Source organism: Aethalodelphis obliquidens, unplaced genomic scaffold (assembly GCF_003676395.1).
Source record: "Aethalodelphis obliquidens isolate GAN/ISIS:26980383/991018 unplaced genomic scaffold, ASM367639v1 scaffold19, whole genome shotgun sequence".
In the NCBI taxonomy this organism is placed as follows: domain Eukaryota; kingdom Metazoa; phylum Chordata; class Mammalia; order Artiodactyla; family Delphinidae; genus Aethalodelphis; species Aethalodelphis obliquidens.
The window spans coordinates 28,793,780-28,815,991 of record NW_020837963.1 but is presented as its reverse complement, the minus strand read 5'-3'; the positions used below and the strand labels follow the sequence as shown (position 1 = coordinate 28,815,991).

Sequence of the window (22,212 nt, the reverse complement as noted above, 5' to 3'; positions counted from 1 at the left end):
AAACAGTAAAATATTTAGGAATTAATTTAACCAAGGAAGTGAAAGATTTGTACAATGAAAACTACAAAATATTTCCAAAAGAAAGTAAAAAAGACATAAATAAATGGAAATGCATCCCATGTTCATGGATGAGAAGACTGAATATTGTTAATATGTCAGTATTACCCGAAGTGATTTACAGATTCAATGCAATCCCTTATCAAAATCCCAACGACATTTTTTTCAGGAATAGAAAAATCCATTCTAAGATTCATATGGAATATCAAGGGAACTGAAATATTCAAAACAATCTCGAAAAAGAAAAACTAAACTGGAGGGCTCATACTTCCTGATTTGAAAATGTAATACAAAGTTACAGTAATCAAACAGTATAGTGCTGCCTAAAGACAGACATACAGACCAATGGAATGAAGTGGAGAGCCCAGGAAAAAACCCTCGCATATAAGGTTGAATGTTTTGACAAGGTGCCAAGACCACCCAGTGGGGAAAGGACAATCTTTTCAACAAATGATGCTGACAAAACTGGATATCCATATGCAAAGGATGAAGTCACCCTTCCCTAACAATATATACAAAAATAACCCAAAAAGGATCAGAGATCTAAATGCAAGACTTACAATAATAAAACACTTAGAAGAAAACATAGGACAAAAACTTCATGATATTAGGTTTTGCAATGATTTTTTGGATAAGACAGCAAAGTCACAAGTAACAAAGGAGAAAATAAACAAACTGGACTTCATGAAGATCAACGAATTTTGTGCTTCAAAGGCACTATCAACAGAGTAAAAGGCAACTCACAGAATGGAAGAAAATACGTACAAATCAAGTCCCTGAGAAGGAATTAATATCCAGAATATATGGAGAACTCCTAAAACTCAACAAAAAACCCAAACAACCCAATTTGAAAATGGGCAAAGGACTTGAATAGACATTTCTCCAAAGAAGGTATACAGGGCTTCCCTGGTGGCGCAGTGGTTGAGAGTCTACCTGCTGATGCAGGGGACACGGGTTCGTGCCCCAGTCCGGGAAGATCCCACATGCCGCGGAGCAGCTGGGCCCGTGAGCCATGGCCGCTGAGCCTGCGCGTCCGGAGCCTGTGCTCCGCAGCGGGAGAGGCCACAGCAGTGAGAGGCCCGCGTACCGCAAAAAAAAAAAGAAGGTATACAAATGGCCATAAAGAACATGAAAAGATGCTCAACATTGCTAATCACTAGTAAAGTGCAAATCAAAACCAAAATGAGGTAACTTCTCAAACCCAGTAACATGGCTACTATCAGAAAACAACAAGTTCTGGTGAGGATGTGGAGAAACTGGACCCGCTGTTCGCTGCTGGTGAGAATGTAAAACAGTATAACCGCTGTGGAACTGCTTTTGGCAGCTCCACAAAAATTGAAAATAGAATTATCATATGATCCAGAAATTCCACTTCTGGGTATATACTTGAAAGAACTAAAAGGAGGGTCTCAAAGATATATCTGTATTCCCACATTCACAGCAGCATTATTCACAATAGCTAAAACACAGAAGCAACCCTACCTGTCCACACAGGTGGGGTGCTATTCCTCAAGAAACAATTCACTTTAGGATTATAAACTGGTGTTTCTTTTAACTGTGCCTTAGTTATATCATCTGTAAATAGGAGAGTTCTTCAATTCATTCAGATGTGTACTTGGTATCTGAATATACACCAAGTCCTGTATTAGAAACTGGAGCTACGAGAAGAAGTAAGACAGCCATTCCCCTAAGTAGCTTCTGGTTTCACGTGAGAGCTAAACGAGCACCGAACAATGACAAAATAGAACCCCAAGGGCAAATACAAAGGCAGGCAGGAGTGCAACAACATCAAAGAAAAGGGAACACAAGGAAGCCTTCCAAATGATGGTACTTAAACTGGGTCTTGAAATGCAGGAGCTCCGCAGACAGCCCTTGATTAAAGGGGTTTGTCTACTCCATACTCTGAAGCCAGCACACGGCCATTCTCTGTTTCTGCAGACACACACACACTTTTGCCTTCATTTCAAAGTCCCTTAGGAGTTACAGTTTGTCAAGTAAAATATGTTACACTTGCTGCATTTAGTAGTTTTAGCTTAAAAATATCTATTGATAATTATATGGCTGCATCAATATAGAAAATACTACGGAAATATATATCTTAAGCGGGGAAAAAAATGAGGCTTATATTATTCCAGTATGTACGTACATGGGAAACAATTTGAAGGGGAAGAGTCAAAAGAATAATATGACTATTTATATTAGGATGGTAAGGCTATAAAACTTTTAAATATCTTTAACCTTTTTATTTTTATATAGTTTTATACTAATGGTGATAATGTATTTATCAATTTCCAAATACATCAGGAGCCCAATCACGCTCTCGCCCGGTGGCCCCACACCGTCACTACGGTCTGTCTACATCAGGAGCCCAATCACGCTCTCGCCCGGTGGCCCCACACCGTCACTACCGTCTCCACGGCACAGGAGCCCATCCAGGTCCTTGGCTGCAGCACCAGCACCCTTCCCTGTTTCTTCCACAGGAAACTGTCCGGCAGGGAACCACCCTGTGCTTACAACCAGGGTAGCCGTCCAAGGTAAAGAGATAAAAGCTGCCTAACTCAGAAATAGATAATCCAGGAATACTGAGTTTTCCTTTTGACTTTAATGGTTTTATAGAACAAAGTATCAACTCTAAAAAGAGAGAAGTAGATGGCTATACCAAAACGCCATAATAATGAAGAGAATGTAGAATGAAACACACACACGTGTGTATAAGGAAATGGACGTGCACATACAGATATCCATCCAACCAGTTAATAAAAATCAAGAAATGATGTGGGTATCATAATGTACTAACTATTATCCAAAATCAAAACTGAAATAGCTGAATTACTTCATTTTACTGACTCATAATATTTTAAGGGAAAAGGATCTTATCAAGAATAAATATGCTGGGACTTCCCTGGTGGCACAGTGGTTAAGAATCCGCCTGCCAATGCAGGGGACATGGGTTTGGTTCCCTGTCCAGGAAGATCCCACGTGCCGCGGAGCAACTAAGTCCGTGCGCCACAGCTACTGAGCCTGCGCTCTAGAGCCCGCGAGGCACAACTACTGAGCCCGCGTGCCACAACTACTGAAGCCCACGCGCCTAGAGCTCACGCTCTGAAACAGGAGAAGCCGCCACACTGCAACGAAGAGCAGTCCCCGCTCACTGCAACTAGAGAAAGCCCGCGCACAGCAACAAAGACCCAACGCAGCCAAAAATAAATAAATAAATTTTTTTAAAAAAGAGTAAATATGCTAAAAATAGAAAAACTGTACTGAATGTACCCCAAAGAAATATTTGCTATAGGAAAATTTAAGAACTTGAAACATTCTCTAGTTCTTCACTTTTTAGTTCAGAACTTGTTTGAATTGATTATTGATTTAATTACTTTTTCAAAATAAAGGTTTGCTACTTTTAACTTACATAGTGAATACATTTGTGTTTAACAAAAGACTTAACTTACCCTGGTAAATGTGCCTTCAAAACTATGAATATCCAGTTGTGGCTTCTGAGCATAAACATAAGCATTGATAGAAAAAAGGTCCTGGAAAACAGAATATCTGAATTAATTCCATAATAATTAAACAAAATGACTTGGAAATTTTCCAATTACCAATTAATACTTTTCATATCTTATTTACCAAAAGTGACGGTTTTCTTATGTTTTGTTGCCAACGCTACGGATGAGGATGGAAGAGAACTCAAAGGAACAGTTTTTAAGGCCAACGGAGGTGTGCGGACTCTCCCAACTCCAATGGACAACTGCTGCCCCCTGGCAGGTTGTGTCAGAAGCAGCCGGCGACGCTTATAAGACACAGGGCACCGAGGCAGCCCCGCGGCCCGCAAGCCTGCCCCCCCTCCCGAGACTCACACCTAACGCTGCGGTCTGATTACTAAGAGAGCTGTCCCAGCAAGGGGGTGACCTGTCCTGGGCCACGCCCAAGATTAACGCTCAGGATGGAAGGGGTGGGAGCTATGGAGAGCCATCTGAAAAAGTCTGAGGATTCAGCGTTCTTCTTGACCAAATCCTGAACATGGTGTGTCTTCCTGGTTAAGTTATAGGAAAATATTTTCCTGCAAAAAATACTTTGTTTCTTGCCTAAAACCGTTCCAGCTGAAAGGCCTGGGGAGGAAGGGATGTCTGAAGAGACAGAGTTAGGATTGCCGCCTGGTGCACGAGGATCCTGTGATGACAGAAGGAACAAAGCCCTGACCCTGGGGAGGAGCAGAGAGAGGACAAGATCAGCTGAGCCTCCCACAAGCGTCCGCAGGCTCCCTTCCCGCTGAGGAAACCTGCACTGCCCTGACCGCTTCTGCCAGAGGCCGGCGCCTGAAACCCAAAGGGGCCGCTGGGCACACCTGACAGCTCGGGCTCCTCGGTGACGGTGCACGGGCACTGCTTCAGCCCTCCCAAAGGGCTCACCAACACCAAGAGTGCGGGCTGGTCTCACCCAGCTGCGCCGGGTCTAAGGATAACAATGCTGCGTATACTTTTGCTGCAAACACGCCCCGGCCAAGCGAGTGGGCTGTGCAGGAAGTTTCACACAGCAGGCCTGAGAAAGCCCTGCCTGCAAGGCCGGCCCTTGGCTGCGGTCTGGGAATGTGGATCCCAGGAGAGCTGCCACCCTTCCCAGATAAGAGAGTGCCTAAACCAGTTATTCAAGCAACACGGCTCATGACGAACACCCACTTTCCTTCTTGCGGGGGGCGGGGGATATGGGGGGGTGCATCTGGCGCGTGGTACGTCCCAGGCAGAGGGTGCCTCCAGGCCCAGCCCCCAGTAAAGGCCCTGTGAGTCTCTAATGAGCTTCCCTGGTAGAAACTACTTCCCACGTGTTCCCACATGATGGTGGGGACCTCAGCGTGTCCTGTGTGAGTCCCTTGGGAGGGGAGTCTGGAAGCTCTTGCCTGCTTTCCTGCGATGTCGCCCTGTGCCTGTTCTCTGTGCTGACTGCTCTGAGCCCTTTCACTGTAACCACTCATGGCCACGAGGAGGACAAGACGCTGAGCCCTGGGAGCCCTCCGAGAGAATCATCAAAACTGGGGGCGTCTGGAGGATCCCCCGTCACAGACAGTTTGCCATTTTTATAGGTTTCGTTTGTTTCCTGTTTTGTTTTGGTTTTGCCTCATGGCTGCTAACACTTAGAAAACACAGCCTTCCGGACATGAAGAACAAAGGTCAGACCACAGCCGCTGACGTGAGAGAGGAATAGGCGGCCTCAGGGGGCCGCAGTGCTGTGCGCGCTCTGATGCTCAGCCCAAGCCACTGTGCAGGCAGGTTTCAGGCAGTCCGGCTCGGCCAGAAGAAAGGAACAAAGACCTCCGCCGCTCCTCACTGAAGGGAAGATGGAGCTGGCAGTCTGACTTCACTCAGTTACCACCAGTCAAAACAAAACCAAACAAAACCCCCAATGCTCTTCAGAAGAACATCATAGAATCCAGAGTCTCTACAATGCATCAGTAATGCTGAAGATCCAATCAAAATGTCCAGACACAGGAGGAAATGAGAACACAGGATCCACATTCAAGTAGAGTCCAATCAAAGAAGACTAATTCTGAGATGACTAGACATCAGAATTAAGAGATGAGAATTTCAAAGCAGTTACTAGAACATCTCAAATTTTTAAAGGAAAACATTCTCCTAATAAACAATAAACAAACAGGAAATCACAGCAGAGAAAAAGAAAACACGTATACAAAAAAAGAACCAACTGGAAATTCTATAATTGAAAAAAATACATCTGAAATAAATGCATTAGATGGCTTAACAGCAGACTGGAGAACAGTCTGTGAACTTGAAGACAGGTCAAGAGATGATGAATCTGAAGAACACAGAGGAGAGAGATCTTGAAAGTGAGTATGGGCGCAGTGTCCCTGAGAGAACAGCAGGAGTTTGTTTGCAGTTGGGTTCCTGGAAGCAGCACACAGAGAGAATGAGGAAGAAAAGGTATTTGAAGAAACAATGACTGAAAATATGCCAAACTGGCTGACAGCCATAAATGTGCAGATTCAGGAGGCCCAGCGAACCCTAGACAGATGAGTAAAATTTTAAACAATCAAAGTCACAGCATAATAAGAGACCAAAGATAGAGAAAGATCTCAAAAATACCTGGAGAAAAATGACACATTACATGCAGGCAAAAACTAGCAAAATAACACTGATTTCTCATCACAAATAATGAAAGCAGAACACAATGGAACAAAACATTTAAAGTGCTGTGGGGAGAAAAAACTGGTCAACCCTGAATTCAATATTCAGCAAAAATATACTTCACAAAAACAGGCCAGGTGAAACTAAGATATTTTCGGATAAATGAAAATGCGAATTCACTGCTAGCAGACATGCACTACGAGAAATGCTAACAGAAGTTCTTTAGGCTGAAGGGAAATGATATCCAGTAGAAACTCAGATCTTTAGGAAGGAATGGTAAGGAACAAACATGGTTAATATCAAAAGAAAAATAAAAATCCTGTCTCTTCACTTTACTTCTTTAAGATACAGATAAAACAGAACAGTTTATGATATACGTAGATACACTGCATATACAAAAAGTATCTAAATGCATACAAATATATATGCACACAAAAAATGCGCAATGTGCTTCAGCGTCAAAAATGAGTGGGGTAAATGGATCTATTCAATTACAAGGTTCTTAATTTAATGTGAAGTGATACAACGTTAAGTTTTCACAATACACTTTTAGTTAAATGCATATTGCCATCTCTAGCAAGTAGTAAAAACATGCAAAGAGGTAGAATAGCTGAAACGCCAATGAACAAAGCAAGTCAGCTTTCTAAATATATTCAAGTAACCTAAACCTGAGGAAGCGCCACCTGAGACACTAGAGTTGGCTGAAGGCCTGAGGGCTAAGAAAAAGGGGTCGGCAGAGGGAGAGGCTAGGAGAAGGCGAGGCAGGGAGTAACCGGCAGGTGGAGGTCTCGAGAAAGCAGGGGGAGGCAAAGGCGGCGGAAGACTTCCCTTCAGACAGGAGAGGGGACACGGCTTCGCTGCACCAGCAGGTGGGGGGTGAGGTGCCGGGAGGCTGGGAAATGGAGGGGATTTCCATTTGATTTAATGCTTTTTCTCTGCAAGGTAAGATCACCTGATGAGAGAAAGGCGGGTGGAGCAGAAATTACAGGAGAGTGGAAAAGTGGGAAAGCACTGTTATCGAAAAGAGGAACCCCAGCTGACCACACACACACAAAGGATGACAGGCTGGCAGTGACAGGGGTCTCCCTATCTTGTCTGTGGTGATGGTTTCACTGGTGTAGCGAAGTGCACAGTTTAATTCTGGGCAATTTTTTTTTTGTATGCCAATTTTACCTCGGGACAGTTAACAACACGCAGAGGAGGAGGACAGGTGGTGCTGAGGACCAAGCTAGACCCAGAAGTGCCACTCTGCTTCCCCTGTTGAGCCACGTTCCTGTCCTGATACTCGACGGGCCTCTGCCATCACGTGTCTTTCCAAGAGCTCTTACTCTGCTCTTGATCTTTTCTCACAGCTCCTGTCTGGACTTAATGTCCTCCCAGATTTCTTACAGTGACCTCGAGACCCGTCTTCATTCCCTCTGCTCCTGCCGCTCCACATTCACAGAGGCTCAGGGCTCGGCTGACACGGGTCTTGCCTTCCCGGCCGCCCACTGGCTCTCAGGAGGGGCAGCTGGCTGTGGGCTCTTCCCCAGGAGAGCTCCTCTGCCAGGGCAGCCCTGCCTGATGGGCTGTCTGGAAAGCTCCATCCCTTCAAGAAAACATTCTTCAACAGAGAACAGGCAACACTCTACAACTAATATGGCTCCTCTCCTTCCTAGAAGACATACGGACGGTTTGGCACTTACATTTCATTTATTTCCTACTCTAACGTAGCTGAGGGACATACAAATTTTCATGTTGCTTCAAGCTCCTTGGAGAACAAGTGACTCTAATAAAAATGGTAATCGTAACAACAGTTCTACATGGAGCAGCCTGCTCTGAGGGCAGTAAACCCTCCAGGAGAACCAACGGAGAAGCGTTAGCGTACACCACCCAGTAAGAAGCGTAGAAAGTACTCAAAGAAACTCGATGGAAAACAAAATGAAGGAATGATGACAGAGACCACTCTCCACCATTCTTCCCGTCGCCGTTTTAAGACGGAACTTGCGACCTTGCGTGGGCGCGTGGCTCCCCCTCAGTACGGTCACAGCCAGCCCTCCCCACACCGCTCACCTGGAGGGAGGAGGGTGACGAGGCTGCTGCCCCATCCCCGTGCCCTCCGCTCCCGCTGGCCAGGCTGCAGGGGAGCAGACACTGGGACGCGGCTGAAGGTCACTGACTGCGGAGGACAGAGCTGCGCGCTCAGCTGGGACCACCCACCTCTGGGCTGTTAGGTGAGGGAGAAGAAACGTCTCTCTGGATCTGGGATGTATCACTCCAGATCTCAGAGCAGAAAGGGACTTAACACATGGAATGCAGTGCTTCCAAAGCCTTAGGAAGGTTTGAGCTCATGACTGAACCTCCAAACATCACTCTCAGAATGATCCTCTACCGAAAACACCACGGCCACTATTGAGTTCCAGACCAGTAGCCATGACTCCAGGCTGCAAGGGAGGCCACTGCCTACACAGCAACTACCACACAGACCCCTGGGGCTGAGGACAGCACCTGCCAGCTGAGAATGCCAGTGGGGCAGAGGGACAGCTCACTCCCATCCTGCCGTGAGAGTTCTCTGAGAGCTCGTTAAACTTGGGGAAGCTCATTCACATGCCTTCAAGTGGGCCTGCAAAATACGTGCAGGTTAGTTTTTAAGGTTCTGAAGAACAGAGACGCTGCACTGGATGAAGGGTGAACACACCAGCTCACCACAGTGGGTCTGCTACTGCAGCTTAGATTATATGTTAACTAATAAAAATTTATGTTCAAGTTAATTAAGCCAGGCTAGTTTACACAAGAAGAAATGCATTGCGTAATAATTTTAGACTTGTGAAAAGACAGCCCACCGACTCCTGGCACAAGGCAAGCTGGAGGATCACTCGTCATTTAAGTCCTATACCGTCACAGTCATTTTCAAAAAATGAAGTTCTCCTATAACAGACTGCCTTTTGATACATGGAAATAAAGAACCGCCTAGCAACAACCCCCGTATTTCCACATGCACATGAACATTTAGAGGAATGCATTTCATCTAGTACATTAGACATCAAATGACTGAATAATGGCACAATAATGAGAATGTCATTCGAAGCTTTTCATAATAATTTAAAAATCATTCTGAAGTTTTCAATAATGTAGGAAAGCCTCTGCTATTAGGTCAAGGGCAACATTTGTTCGCATTTCTTAAAGGTCATTAAAATACATCCTTAATCATAACATGTGGTTCATTACCAAAAAAATTGCCTTTCGTTCAATAAAACTAATTAAATATAAATGGTATTGTTTACTCCTATATGGATCTTTTGAAATACATCAGCGAGTCATGATTTATTGAAAATTACTGTGCCCTCACTGTCGTTAATAAATTTGCCTGATCACAAGAGCAGAAACACATTCCCACACGTCTCCATGTCCGCGACAGCAAGAAGCCGGACCTGCCGTCACAGGTTTGGATCGGCAGCACCACTCCAACTAAATTTCAATTCTCTGATCACATTAGGTGCTCTGGACACAACAGAATTCGAGAGCTTATTCTTGGTGGCATCCTCAATTCTTTAAAAAGAGCTCTAAGGATTGTAGGTTTAATCATTCTTGGTGTCACTGTGGACACAATGCTCCACTGATGATGCGACAAACAGCGAATGTCACCAAACACTCCCCAGGTCCATCACATTAGAGACAGAAAAGTCAAAATGAGTGACAGTTATGGACAGCGTAAGCTATTTGATGAAAAACCAAATTGCCTTGTCTATGTCCATAATGAAATTAGAGCTTTCTTTCCTATGAAAAAAAGTCTATACCTGATATGTCAAATTATATGAAGCTACAAATTTAAATTGATGGATGGGGCTTCCCTGGTGGCACAGTAGTTAAGAATCCACCTGCCCATGCAGGGGACACGGGTTCGAGCCCTGGTCCAGGAAGATCCCACATGCCGCAGAGCAACTAAGCCCGTGTGCCACAACTACTGAGTCTGCGCTCTAGAGCCCTCAAGCCACAACTACTGAGCCTGCGTACCACAACTAGTGAAGCCTGCATGCCTAGAGCCTGTGCTCTGCAACAAGAGAAGCCACCGCAATGAGAAGACCACGCACCACGACAAAGAGTAGCCCCCGCGTGCCACAACTAGAGAAAGTCCACGTGCAGCAACGAAGACCCAAGGCAGCCAAAAATAAATAAATAAATTTTATAAATAAATAAATAAATTGATGGATGAATCACAAATTCAGCTAAATTTCCTGTTTTCTAAAATATATTGCCTTTTGGTTTTATGATAATATCAAAACTTAAAACGTTTTCATTTTCCAGTTACTTCACCCAAATGCTTAACACACTCTTTATCAAAGTGTATCAACCATAAAATTTTAAAAGTAGCACTGTATGAATTGCATACTCTGACTTTCTAAGTATTTTGCAATTTATACATATCTGTCACTAATAAAAGTGAGGAAAACATCCTTATAATATTGAATATAATAAAATGTACCTCCTGTGATCACAGCAAAGGGAATATTCAAAAATATAGATAACATCATAGTGGAATTTTAAATAGTTTCTTAAGATATCGTTTACAAGCAATAAATTATGCATGCTTAAAGTGTACAATTTTCTGCATTGGAATACAAGCACGCACCAACGACACCACCAGGACCAAGGGGTGGACATTTCTAGCAGTCCTCTGCACGCCCCTCCCCGACACTAGCCTCTGTCACAGCTGACCCACTCTCCTGGAATCCAGGTAATGCCATCACATACCACATACTCGTCGTTCGGCTTTTCTTTCAGAAAAATTCTAATACAGTATCTTAACAATGCACTTCTTTTCTAACACTCTCAGCGAATTAAATCTGCTACAAAGGATTATTCTGTACAACTGCTTCCCAGTGTGCCCTGGAGCACCTGTGACTGCTGGAAGTGAGGTGCAGAGGGACAGACTCCGAGGTGCGGCCTCCAAGCCTCATGGCAAACAGAAACCCTCCGGTCACTTGGGGTTCGTGACCTTTCCTCCTCCTTCAATCCTGGAGAGACCACTTGAGGACGCGCACTAGAAAAACAAGAAAGCACAAAGAGGAGGAAAAAGGCAAGCGCGCAAGAGCAGCGGGAGCCCAGCAATGGGCTCAAAGCACGTTAGAAAGTCAACAGGCTCCACGACTGTCTCAGGATGAAAACTAACCATTTTAACAAGTAGCGTGAGAACTGCAAGCTGGGTGTCTTCAGGGACAAGGCGACAGCACAGATTTATTTCACCACGCGAAAGAAGGAAGAGCACACAGAAAACACCGGGAGTCTGAGTGAGGCTGGAGAGAGCAGAGAGGAAGAGCCTGGGCAGAGAAAACTGCGGCCCAGCTGCAGGCTCTATTAACAAGGGCTTACTCGATCTCACTCATAAATCTATCGTTCAGCCACACAGATTTCATGATGTGATTGAACTCTCTTCTCTACGGGTCCATGTGCGGGGAATATTTTAATAATTACAAGACAGTAAGTGCTAATGGCCAGCCTCTCACTTTTAGACTACCCGCTGACAAACACTGACAGTGGTTAAGATGATAAATGAACACTGGTGGGAGAACAGCCTTCTGGCACAACACAAAATCCACAAACAAAAAGGAAAACGTATAAATAATTACCTAAACAAAAGTTAATTTTAATATTTACCTAAACAAAGTTATATGGCAAAAGGTATTTTAAAGCGAAAAGTCAGGAAACAGGCTGGGGGAATAGGTTTGCGACACGTACTCACTCGGCAAAGGTTTGGAGAACCCTGCACACGCATACACTGAGGGCGAGAGTTTAAAACTGGAACCTCCCAGGGCAATTTTAAAATTGTGCTAAAACAGTGAGCTATTCAGCAAACAGTACTGCTACAACCAGCCAGCAGGTTGTTTTACGTTTGATTTCCTACTCAGAGCTCGACTCCAAACAAATGCTAGCTGGACTGGAGAGTTCATGTGTAAAGGAGGAGTGATTTTAAAGTAACCATTTAAAACATAGTCATGGAGTGGAAATGGTCTAAGCATAAAACCAAAAGCAGTAACTATTTATTTTTTAAAAAATATTTTTACTGAAATATACTTGACATATAACATTGTATAAATTTAAGGTGTACAAGTCAGTTTGATGCATTTACGTATTGTGATATGATCATCACCATAGTAATAATTAGCACTTCTATCACATTACATAAGTAACTATTTTAAAGACTATTGTAAAATTACTGTTAGGTCACCTTATATAAGGATGCTGAACTTTTATACGGACAACAGAAACTATAAATGAAAATATTTAGAAGAGATTAAAACGAATGAAAGATGATTCGCAAACTATATATAAAGACCTCTTTAAAAACACATAACAGGGGCTTCCCTGGTGGCGCAGTGGATGAGAGTCCGCCTGCCGATGCAGGGGACATGGGTTTGAGCCCCGGTCCGGGAAGATCCCACATGCCGCGGAGCGGCTGGGCCCGTGAGCCATGGCCACCCCAACAAAGTTTAAGAACAACTCTTGGAAAGATCAAGTTTATCCACAAGTTACTGAACTAAGAAAATCAAGATCAACAGGTTTTGAAGGAAGAAAAAAATATAGTATTTACAATATCCAGCATCCAACTAAAAATTACCAGCTGTGCAAGGAAGCAGGAAAGTGTGACCTGTAACAAGGAGAACATTTTTTTAAGAAGAAACATGCCCAAAATAACAGAGACAATGGCATTAACAGACGAAGAATAAGTGTTGTAAACTGCTGAAAGATTTAAATGAAACTATGAACATATTAGGAAAGAAAAGTATTCAAACAATAACAAAAATGGGTGACCAGGTGGAACCTGGTTCCAGAGATTAAAAATACAAGATTTGGAATAAAAAAAATGAGCTGGGTGGTCTTAACAGAAGACTAGACACTGCACAAGATAAAATTAGTGAATCTAAAGGCAGCAAAATGAGAATTCCCTGATGCTCCAGTGGTTAGGACTCCGTGCTCTCACTGCTGAGGGCCTGGGTTCAATCCCTGGTCAGGGAACTAAAATCCCAAAAGCTGTGCAACTAAAAAAAAAAAAAAAAAAGAGCAACCGAAACTGTCAAAATTGAGTCACAGAAAGAGAACAAGACTGAGAAGAGAGCAGCAGAAGCTCGACACCTGCAGGAACAGCAAGTCTAACACACTTGTCGCTCGTGTCCCAGAGATGGGTCTGCGCAGAAAGGAGGATGGAAAAGAGAAGAAAACCAGGAACCCACAGCTCCAAGAAACCAACAAACTCTAAGCAAGGAATGAATTTCAACCTTGGTACTACCTAAGTACAGGCAATGGAAGATACCTAAAGAAACAAAATACTGCCAAGCCTTATACATGCCAAACAGATTTAGTTTCCAGAAAGTACAATATTTACAATAAGGAAGGTTCCTGCTATTCACAGTAATTAACTGTAAGCTATGTGCAGCAGCTATTCCTATCAAATCCAACCCATCTAAGGAAAGTGACCAAATCCAGAGGATTCAATTTCCTCTCCCTTAACCAACAACTGCTTGGGTCCAAGGTCATTCTGAAGACCCTCAATCTTTCTTTACTCTCCAGTGAATATCAGCAAATCATGTAAGATAAAGCTTCTCTCATTCAGATAAATCATACGTATAACACAAAACAAACACCAAATGACCACAACCGTGATTTTGACTTAAAAAAAAAAAAAAAAAAAAAAGATGTATAGCAGTTTAGGAGGTTCTGAGCGCTCATGAGATCTGTTTCAGAGATCACTAAAAACACTGAGATCCGTTAAGTACTGTGCCCTCTGGTCCCACCTCTTGCCCGTTCCCCAGGCAGCAAAGGCCAAGCAAGAAGTCCAAAGGTGTCTTTCCCCTTCTCACTCTGCTGAGACACACAGGAACACTTCCCCCCCCTCCCTAGGAAGGAACAATTCACTTCCCCTCCACCTTCAAAGGGAAAAGCTGAAGTGGACAGGCTGGTGTCCGAGGCTGGGCTAAGCCCCTGTGAGTTCTACCAAAGCAGTATCTGAACAGCCTCCTGGGAGTCAGTCAGTTACCAAAAATGGATGTAGCTAACCCCACCAAGAGTTCTCGATTTCAAAGATTACTCACATGAGGGGGGTTTTAAAAACAGAAACAAAAAGGAAAGAGAAAGAAAAGAAAGAAAACCTAAGAGTCAAGCCAAAAGGAACATTTAAAACTATACCTCAAAAAGGTTATGTGCTAAGACACCAGAGAAATTACGTGGGCATAATTTTCAATGAACTTAGTAACAAAGAAATTATTTTAAAACAATATCAACACATTAATTAAGTAAGTTGGTATAAACAGAACTGTATCTACTGCACAGAAATGGCCACTACAGTAAATGATGGAATAATGACAGCAACACTCACCCCCAGAGCCGGCAGCCTCTGCGTGCAGCTCACCGCCACTTTCAGCTTCCAGTCAGTTTCACCATCGAGTTGATCAGTTCGAATAAAACATGAACCTTGGCATAAGAGAGGAAAAACTCCTAAGTTACAGGTACTTTAAAGCCACAATTCACAGCACAGTGGGATACAGAAATGATATATCTACAGATTCCCATTAACAAAAAATCCTTAAAAGTACTATTTATTTGACTCACAAAATGAGTCTGCTGAAAAGATAGAAGTCATTGTTTATTCACTTGTCTCCTAGTTGGTGTTCTAGACTATTAAGGTTTACTAGTAATAAAGGTTTACTTTATTTTAGAAAGACTACATTGATCATTTCTACCTTTAGCTTATGTTTTGATAATAACACAATAATAAGTAAATATACAAAAATACCCAAGAGTGTGTGATATAACTTTGCTAATAAAATATATGATGTATCACTATAAAACATATGCTCAATAATAAAATCACAGCTAAAATGTTAAAGCCTGAAAAGAGCTACTGTCATACTCACAACCCCATCCAATTTTAAACATAAAAAATATTAAATTACAAAAGTCCATTTACTCTTTGCCCATGCTGTCACACCATTTCTTATAACGTATCCTCTTACACAACAGCAAAGCACAAAACACATACATACAGGGCAACTGTGCAACATTATTAATCATAACCAAAGGAGTGGGAACACAAAATCAGGGAATCAGCTGAATACAAGGGAGCACATGCAGCAGTGAAAAAAAAAAAAAAAAGCAAAGAAAGGAAGGAAGGAAAAAGAAACAGAAAGGAAAAAGAAAAAGAGATGAGAAAGGCCTCCATTTCTACTGAGAAATCTCTCTAGGATATATACCATCTAATGAAAAAAGCCAGGTGCACAACACTGGGAACAAAGTAACACCAGCTACTGGAGATCAAGGTGGGGAAAGCGTGAGTGTGTGTGTCTGTATGCGCGTGTGCAGGGAGGGACACTACCCACAGGAAGGAAGGGGAAAGGGGAGGGACGGGCCAGAAGCAACACCTTTGGGAGTGCATCCCATGTTACACTGTTCACTCTGAGATCATACATGATTCACATAATTAAAAAGCCAAATCACATCAAACTTTAAAAAAGTGACCCCGAAAATATAAAAGGAATCAGATAAAACTAAGTAACAAATTAGTAGTTTAACCACATAATGAATTCAAGTGACTTTTGAGGTTTTTCAAAAATTTAACTGTAAAATAAAATAGTTGTAGAAAGCCACACAAGCATATGTACACCTTACAAATTACTACAAGATAAATATCTTGTGCACAACTATGAGACCCCTTAGGAGATGCTGCATGTGCCCCGACCCCATTGCAGCCCCTTCCCTGCTTGTAAAGCAGCAGGACTGTCAGTTGTACGTCCCTGTGCAGATGTACATCCTTAGCACCACTGCAGAGCCCACTCTGGGAATGTCTGTAAAGTCACTTTTCACCCCAGGCCCTCCCCACCCCTCCTTCCAATTTGTCTGCTGAAAGGCTGGTTCTGCGTGTTGCTGACTGAACACTCAGGGTCCAGGCCAGCCTGCTCCCCTTCCCTCTGTGGGTCCTACAACGCTGGCTCCTGCACACGGAGCCCAGTTCAGACTCCACTGACCCTCAGCAATGCTGCCCTGCTTCCGTCCAGAGGTACAATGGCCTGCTCTTCTCTGATGCCAACAGCCCTTCATGCTTAATGCCCACTAGAGGTACCCGTTACTGCACCAGAGGGTGCAGAAGGCAGCAGTCTATCCTTCTTTTTCACCTTTTACCTGGAATAAAATGTAAAAGGAGAGGCCTCTGCTCTTTGGATCCAGTTGGCTCACCTGGTGGGAAAGTTCCTATAAGAAAGCACTGACTCCTGTTGTTATCTACCCACATTTCAAGGCAATGAACTAGTACCCTGCCATCCTCAGAAGGAGACCAATTAGGCATGTGTGTGTATGTGTGTTTGTGTGTGCTGAATGAGCTCCAGTACTTAAGGAGTTTCACTCCAATGCCATTACTATTATTATAGAGTCTCCAGCTGTCCCACCACTGGGGGACAATCTCCAGAGTTACCACATTATTAGATAGAAATGTCCAGTGTTCAAAAAAAAAAAAAACAACCAAAAACAAAAACAGGAGAGTATGGCCAACTTAATGGAAAAAACTTAATCAACAGAGACTGTCCTCAAAAAAGACCTGACGGTAGTTCTACTAAACAAAGACTTTAAAGCAACTGTCTAAAAAGATGCTCAAAGAACTAAAGAAAGATGTGGAGAAAGTCAAGAAAACAATGTATGAACACAATGGAGATATCGATAAAGAGAGAGAAAACCCAAAACGAAATGAAAAAGAAATTCAAGGGCAATGAAAATTTCACTAGAGGGAGTCAAAGGCAGATTTGAGCAGGCATAGCAAAGAATGAGCAAACCTGAAGATAGGACAATGGAAGTGATCCAACCTGAGGAACAGAAGGAAAAAGATGGGAAAAAAGTGAACAGAGACAAATGGACCCATAGGACACTGTCACGTGGACCAACATATGCACTGTGGGAGGCCCAGAAGGACAAGACAGAGAAGAAGGAACAGAGAGAATATCTGAATAATGGCTGAAAACTTCCCAGATTTGATGAAAGACATGAATATAAACTCCCAAGGACCCCAACAAAATCCAAGCACAGAGACACGTTCTTTTGTTGCACTTTGCAGATGCTATGTTCTTTCACAGATTGGAAGTGTGTGGCAACCCTGCATCAAGCAAGTCTATCAGGGCCATTTTTGCCAAGAGCATTTGCTCTATTTGCATCTCTTTGTCACATTTTGGTAATTCTTGTAATATTTCAAACTTTTTACTATTGTTATATTTGTTACGATGATCTGTGATCATTGTTCTTTGATTTTACTATTGTAGTAAAATTGTTACTACAAAGACAAAACTTATTGTTTTTGTTTTGTATTTTTTAATTAAGGTTGTACTTTTTTTTAGACATAATGCTACTGCACACTTAACAGACTGAAGTATAGTGTAAACATAACTTTTACAAGTACCAGGAAACCATGCCTGTAATATGAACTCAAACAGACCCACACCAAGACACATTATAATCAAACTTTCAAAGACAAAGAGAATCTTGAAAACTGCAAGAGAAAAGAGAATTATCATATACAAGGGATCCTCAGTAAGATAACCACCAGATTGCTCATCAGAAAGAGATGGAATTTCTATGGAAGCCAGAAGGCAGTGAACCAATCAACTCCAAGTGCTAAAAGAAAAAAACTGCAACCAAATATCTTCAATCCAGCAAAACTGCCCTTTGAATGTGAGGGAGAAATCAAGACATTCTCAAGTAAACAAAAGCTGAGGAAGCTGGTGACCACTAGACCTGCCCTGCAAGTGCTCAAGGCAGTCTGGTAGGTGAAATGAAAGGCCAGTAGACAGTAACGTGAAGCTGTGTGGAGAAATAAAGATCTCAGTAAAGGTTACTAATGCATGGCAATTATAAAAGCTACTATTATTGTAAGAATGGTTTGAACTGCACTTTTTCTACACGATTTAAGAGATTAATAAATTTAAAGAAATTATTAGTCTAAAAGCCAGAATTACTGTAACTTGGTTTGTAACTTCTAATCTTGTTTTCTACATAATTTAAAAGGTTAATGCATTTAAAATAATTATTAGTTTATGTCTTCGGAACATAGTGTATGAAGATGTAATTCTGTGACATCAACACCTGAAAGGACGGGGATAGAACTATAAAGGAGCAGAGTTCCGAATATACACAAAAGGGAATGAGAAAGGAATTTAAATATTTTACTACGAAATATCAACCAGAAAAGACAGTAATGTAGGAAATGAAGGGAAAAAAAAAAAGTTATAAGGCATAAGGAAAACAAACTGCACAATGAAAGAAGTTGCTCCTTATCAGCAATGACTTTAAATATAAATAGGTAAATAGGTAAATATTATTCAGACTCCTACCAAAGACAGAGACTGGCAGAATGGACAAAGGCGCGATCCAAGCACATGCTGTCTGCAAGAGACTCACTTTAGATACAAAGACACAAAGAAGCTGGAAGTGAAAGGAGGGAAGGAGATATTCAATGCAAAACAGTACAGCAGTTTCTAAAAAAGTTTTTTCAAGAATTACCATATGACCTAGCAATTCCACTTCTGGGTGTAGGCCCAAAAGAACTGAAAGCAAGGTCTGAAAGAGACATTTGTGCACTCATGTTCATAGCAGTATTATTCACAATAAATAAAACATGGAAGTAACCCAAGTGTCCACTGATGGATGAATAGATAAGGAAAATGTTGTATATACATACAATGAAGTATTATTCAGACTGAAAAAGGACAGAAATTTTACAATATGCTACAACATGGATGAACCTTTAGGACATTACACTCAGTGAAACAAGCCAGTCACAGAAAGACAAACACTGTATGAATCCAGTTACCTGAGGGTCTTAGATTGTCCAATTCACAGACAGAAAGTGGAACGGTGGCACCAGGGCTGGGGCTTATGTGTATTTTATGTTACGTGTGTTTGAACACAGTAAAAAAGAAAAAAAATAAATTCACTTCAAAAGTAAAACCATTCACCAACCTTGAAAAAAAATTACTATAATGCTACAGTAATCAAGACAGTGTGGTATTGGTGAAAGAGTAGACATAGATGAAGGGAATAGAATATAGAAAACCTTTAAATAGAACTCCATAAATATAGTCAAGTAATCTTTGACAAACTAGCAAAGGCAGTACTATTGAGCAAAGATAGCCTTTTCAACAAATAGTGCTGGAACAACCAGACATCCATACACAAAAGAAATGAATCTAGTCACAGACCTACACCCTTCATAAAAAATTAACTCAAAATAGATCACAGACTTAAATGCAAAACTATAACAGTCCTAGAAGATAACCTAGGAGAAAACCTAGATGACCTTGGCTATGGTGGTGCCTTTTTAGATACAACACCAAAGACGTGATCTATTTAAAAAAAAAGCAAAAACTGATAAATTGGACTTCATTAAAATTTAAAACTTCTGTTCTGCAAACATATCAGCAAGAGAATTAGAAAACAAGGCACAGACTGGGAGAAAATATTTGCAAAAGACACATCTGATAAAGGGCTGTTATCCAAAATATATAAAGAACTCTTAAAACTCAACAATAAGAAAACAATCCAGTTAAAACATGGGCCAAACCAGAACAAAGAAGATACAGAGATGGCAAATAAGCATATGAAAATATGCTCCACATCACATCATCAGGGAAATGTAAGGTAAAACAACGAGACGCCACTCCACACCTATGAGAATGGCCAAACTCCAGAACACTGACAACACCAAGGCTTGCGGGGATGCGGAGCAACAGGAACTCTCATCATTGCTGGTGGGGATGCAAAATGGTGCAGCCACTTCGGAAGACAGTTTGGTGGTTTCTTACAAAGCTAAACATAATCTTACGATACGATCCAGCGATTGCACTCCTTGCCATTTACCCGAAAGAGCTGGGGAACTCATGTCCACACAAAATCCTGCATGCAGATTTTATACGAGCTTTATTCATAACTGCCAAAACTTGGAAGCAACCAAACGTCCTCCAGTAGGTGAATGGATCAACTATGGTAAATCCAGACAATGGAGAATTATTCAGCGATACAATGAAATGAGCTATCAAGTAATGAAAAGATAAGAAGGAACGTTAAATGTTTATCACTAAGTAAAAGAAACCACTCTGAAAAGGCTGCATACTATGTGGTTCCAACTACGTGACATTCTGGAAAAGAAAAAAACCACGGAGGCACTAAAGAGATCTATGGCTGCCCAGGATGGAGTTGGGGATAGAGGTAAATGGGCAGAGCACAGAAAATTTCTAGGACAGTGAAAATCCTCTGTATGATATATATAATGATGGATGGATGTCATTATACATTTGCCAAAACCCATAGAATGTACTACACCAAGAGTGAATTTTCATGTAAACTATGGAATTTGGGTGAGGATGATGTGTCAGCGTCAGTCCATCAACTGCAACAAATGCATCATCTGGTGGGGGATGCTGATGATGAGGGAAGCTACGCAGGTGTGAGGGCATGGGGCATACTGGAAATCTCTGTACCGCCTTCTCACTTTTTTTTGTGAACTTAAAACAATAAAGTACAGGGCTTCCCTGGTGGCGCAGTGGTTAAGAATCTGCCTGCCAATGCAGGGGACACGGGTTCGAGCCCTGGTCCAGGAAGATCCCACATGCCACGGAGCAACTAAGTCCGTGCGCCACAACTACTGCGCCTGCGCTCTAGAGCCCGCGAGGCACAACTACTGAGCCCACGTGCCACAACTACTGAAGCCCGCACTCCTAGAGCCCGTGCTCCACAACAAGAGAAGCCACCGCAATGAGAAGCCCATGTTCCACAACCAAGAGTTGCCCCTGCTTGCCACAACTGGAGAAAGCCTGCACGCAACAATGAAGACATAACACAGCCACAAATAAAAATAAATATAATTTTAAAAATGTACAAAATAAAAAAAATTTTTTAAGAAACATATTCAGATTAACACAGAAAATATACACCAAACATATTATACAAACTTTTTTCTTTGCAGGAAAAGAACACTGCAAATAACTGAAACTGCACTACAGAAATTCACATTTAAATTTATATTTGAACGCCCGCAAAGATGGAGACTACTTTCCATTGTACTTTTCTCATATCTGTATTTCCGAGCTCCCCTTCCCCTGTCTATCAGTGTTTGCTCCTATCCATCAATTTCATGTAGAATTATACTACTGATCAGCGCAGTTCAGCACCAGTGTTGCTCTGGTGAACAGCTGACTGCAAACGTGGTCCTGCAGTAGAGCTCACACTGCATGTCCTCTCCACTTCAGCAGCTAATTTCATCAACAAGTTATCTCATGGCCTTTTCCCTTTTCTCCAGAGGAAGAGGTTGCCGTATGCCAGGTCAGCTTTCAGTAGTGATCACTACAGTAAAACAGAAGCATTAGACGGGTGGGTACCCCTCCAGGGTGAGGCCCTGGCCTTCGCCTGGGAGCTGCAGGGAGATGGAGGCCCTGATTTCTCGGCTGCACTGGCCTAGAGCAGAAGCTTCCTTCACATGGAACTGGGGTAGGTCATGGCTAAAATTCCACAGGATCAATCTGTTCTTATCAAGAAAGATCTCTGAAGAATATTAAAACAATTACTTTCAAAAGATATACAATTGAATACTGAAGATTTATTTTAGGGATTTTCCTCGATGAAACAATCCTCTAGTGATTTTCAACCAGGGGCGATTTTGCCCTCAGGAAGCGTCTGGAGACTTGGTTTTCACAGTAGGCGCTGGGGGTGGGGGCTGGAAGGGTGCTCCTGGCACCCGAGGAGTCGAGGCCAAGAATACTGCTCAACACCCTGCAGGGCAGAGACAAGCCACCACTACAAAGAAATAAATACCAGGCCCCAAACGTCAACAGTACTGAAGGCAATTCAAAACTTAAAAGCTGGTGTAGCAGTGGGAAGAGCCAGTCTTGGGCTGAGCACTGCCTAATAACCCACTCACTGAGCTCCCTGTCCAGGTACTTCACCTTATGAAGGTTTTCATGTGCACAGTGGAAAAAATAAGACTTACTCTGGAGTGGTGGTGTAAAATTTAGAG

The 22,212-nt window shown here is 42.4% G+C and overlaps 1 protein-coding gene across 15 annotated transcripts in view; it reads right to left on the bottom strand.

Moving 5' to 3' along the window:
• ATP9B (ATPase phospholipid transporting 9B) overlaps positions 1 to 22,212 on the bottom strand; it is a 216,946-nt gene that overhangs the window by 127,111 nt on the left and 67,623 nt on the right. For all 15 annotated transcript variants that reach the window (XR_003435307.1, XR_003435308.1, XM_027118809.1 and 12 more), the window contains 2 exons: positions 14,545 to 14,639; positions 3,507 to 3,587 (listed from right to left, as the gene is read on the bottom strand). Coding sequence is in view for 13 of the 15 variants with exons in the window: in XM_027118809.1 (XP_026974610.1) it covers positions 3,507 to 3,587; positions 14,545 to 14,639 (176 nt within the window). In the remaining 2 variants the exon portion in view is untranslated. The remainder of the gene's footprint in view (positions 1 to 3,506; positions 3,588 to 14,544; positions 14,640 to 22,212) is intronic.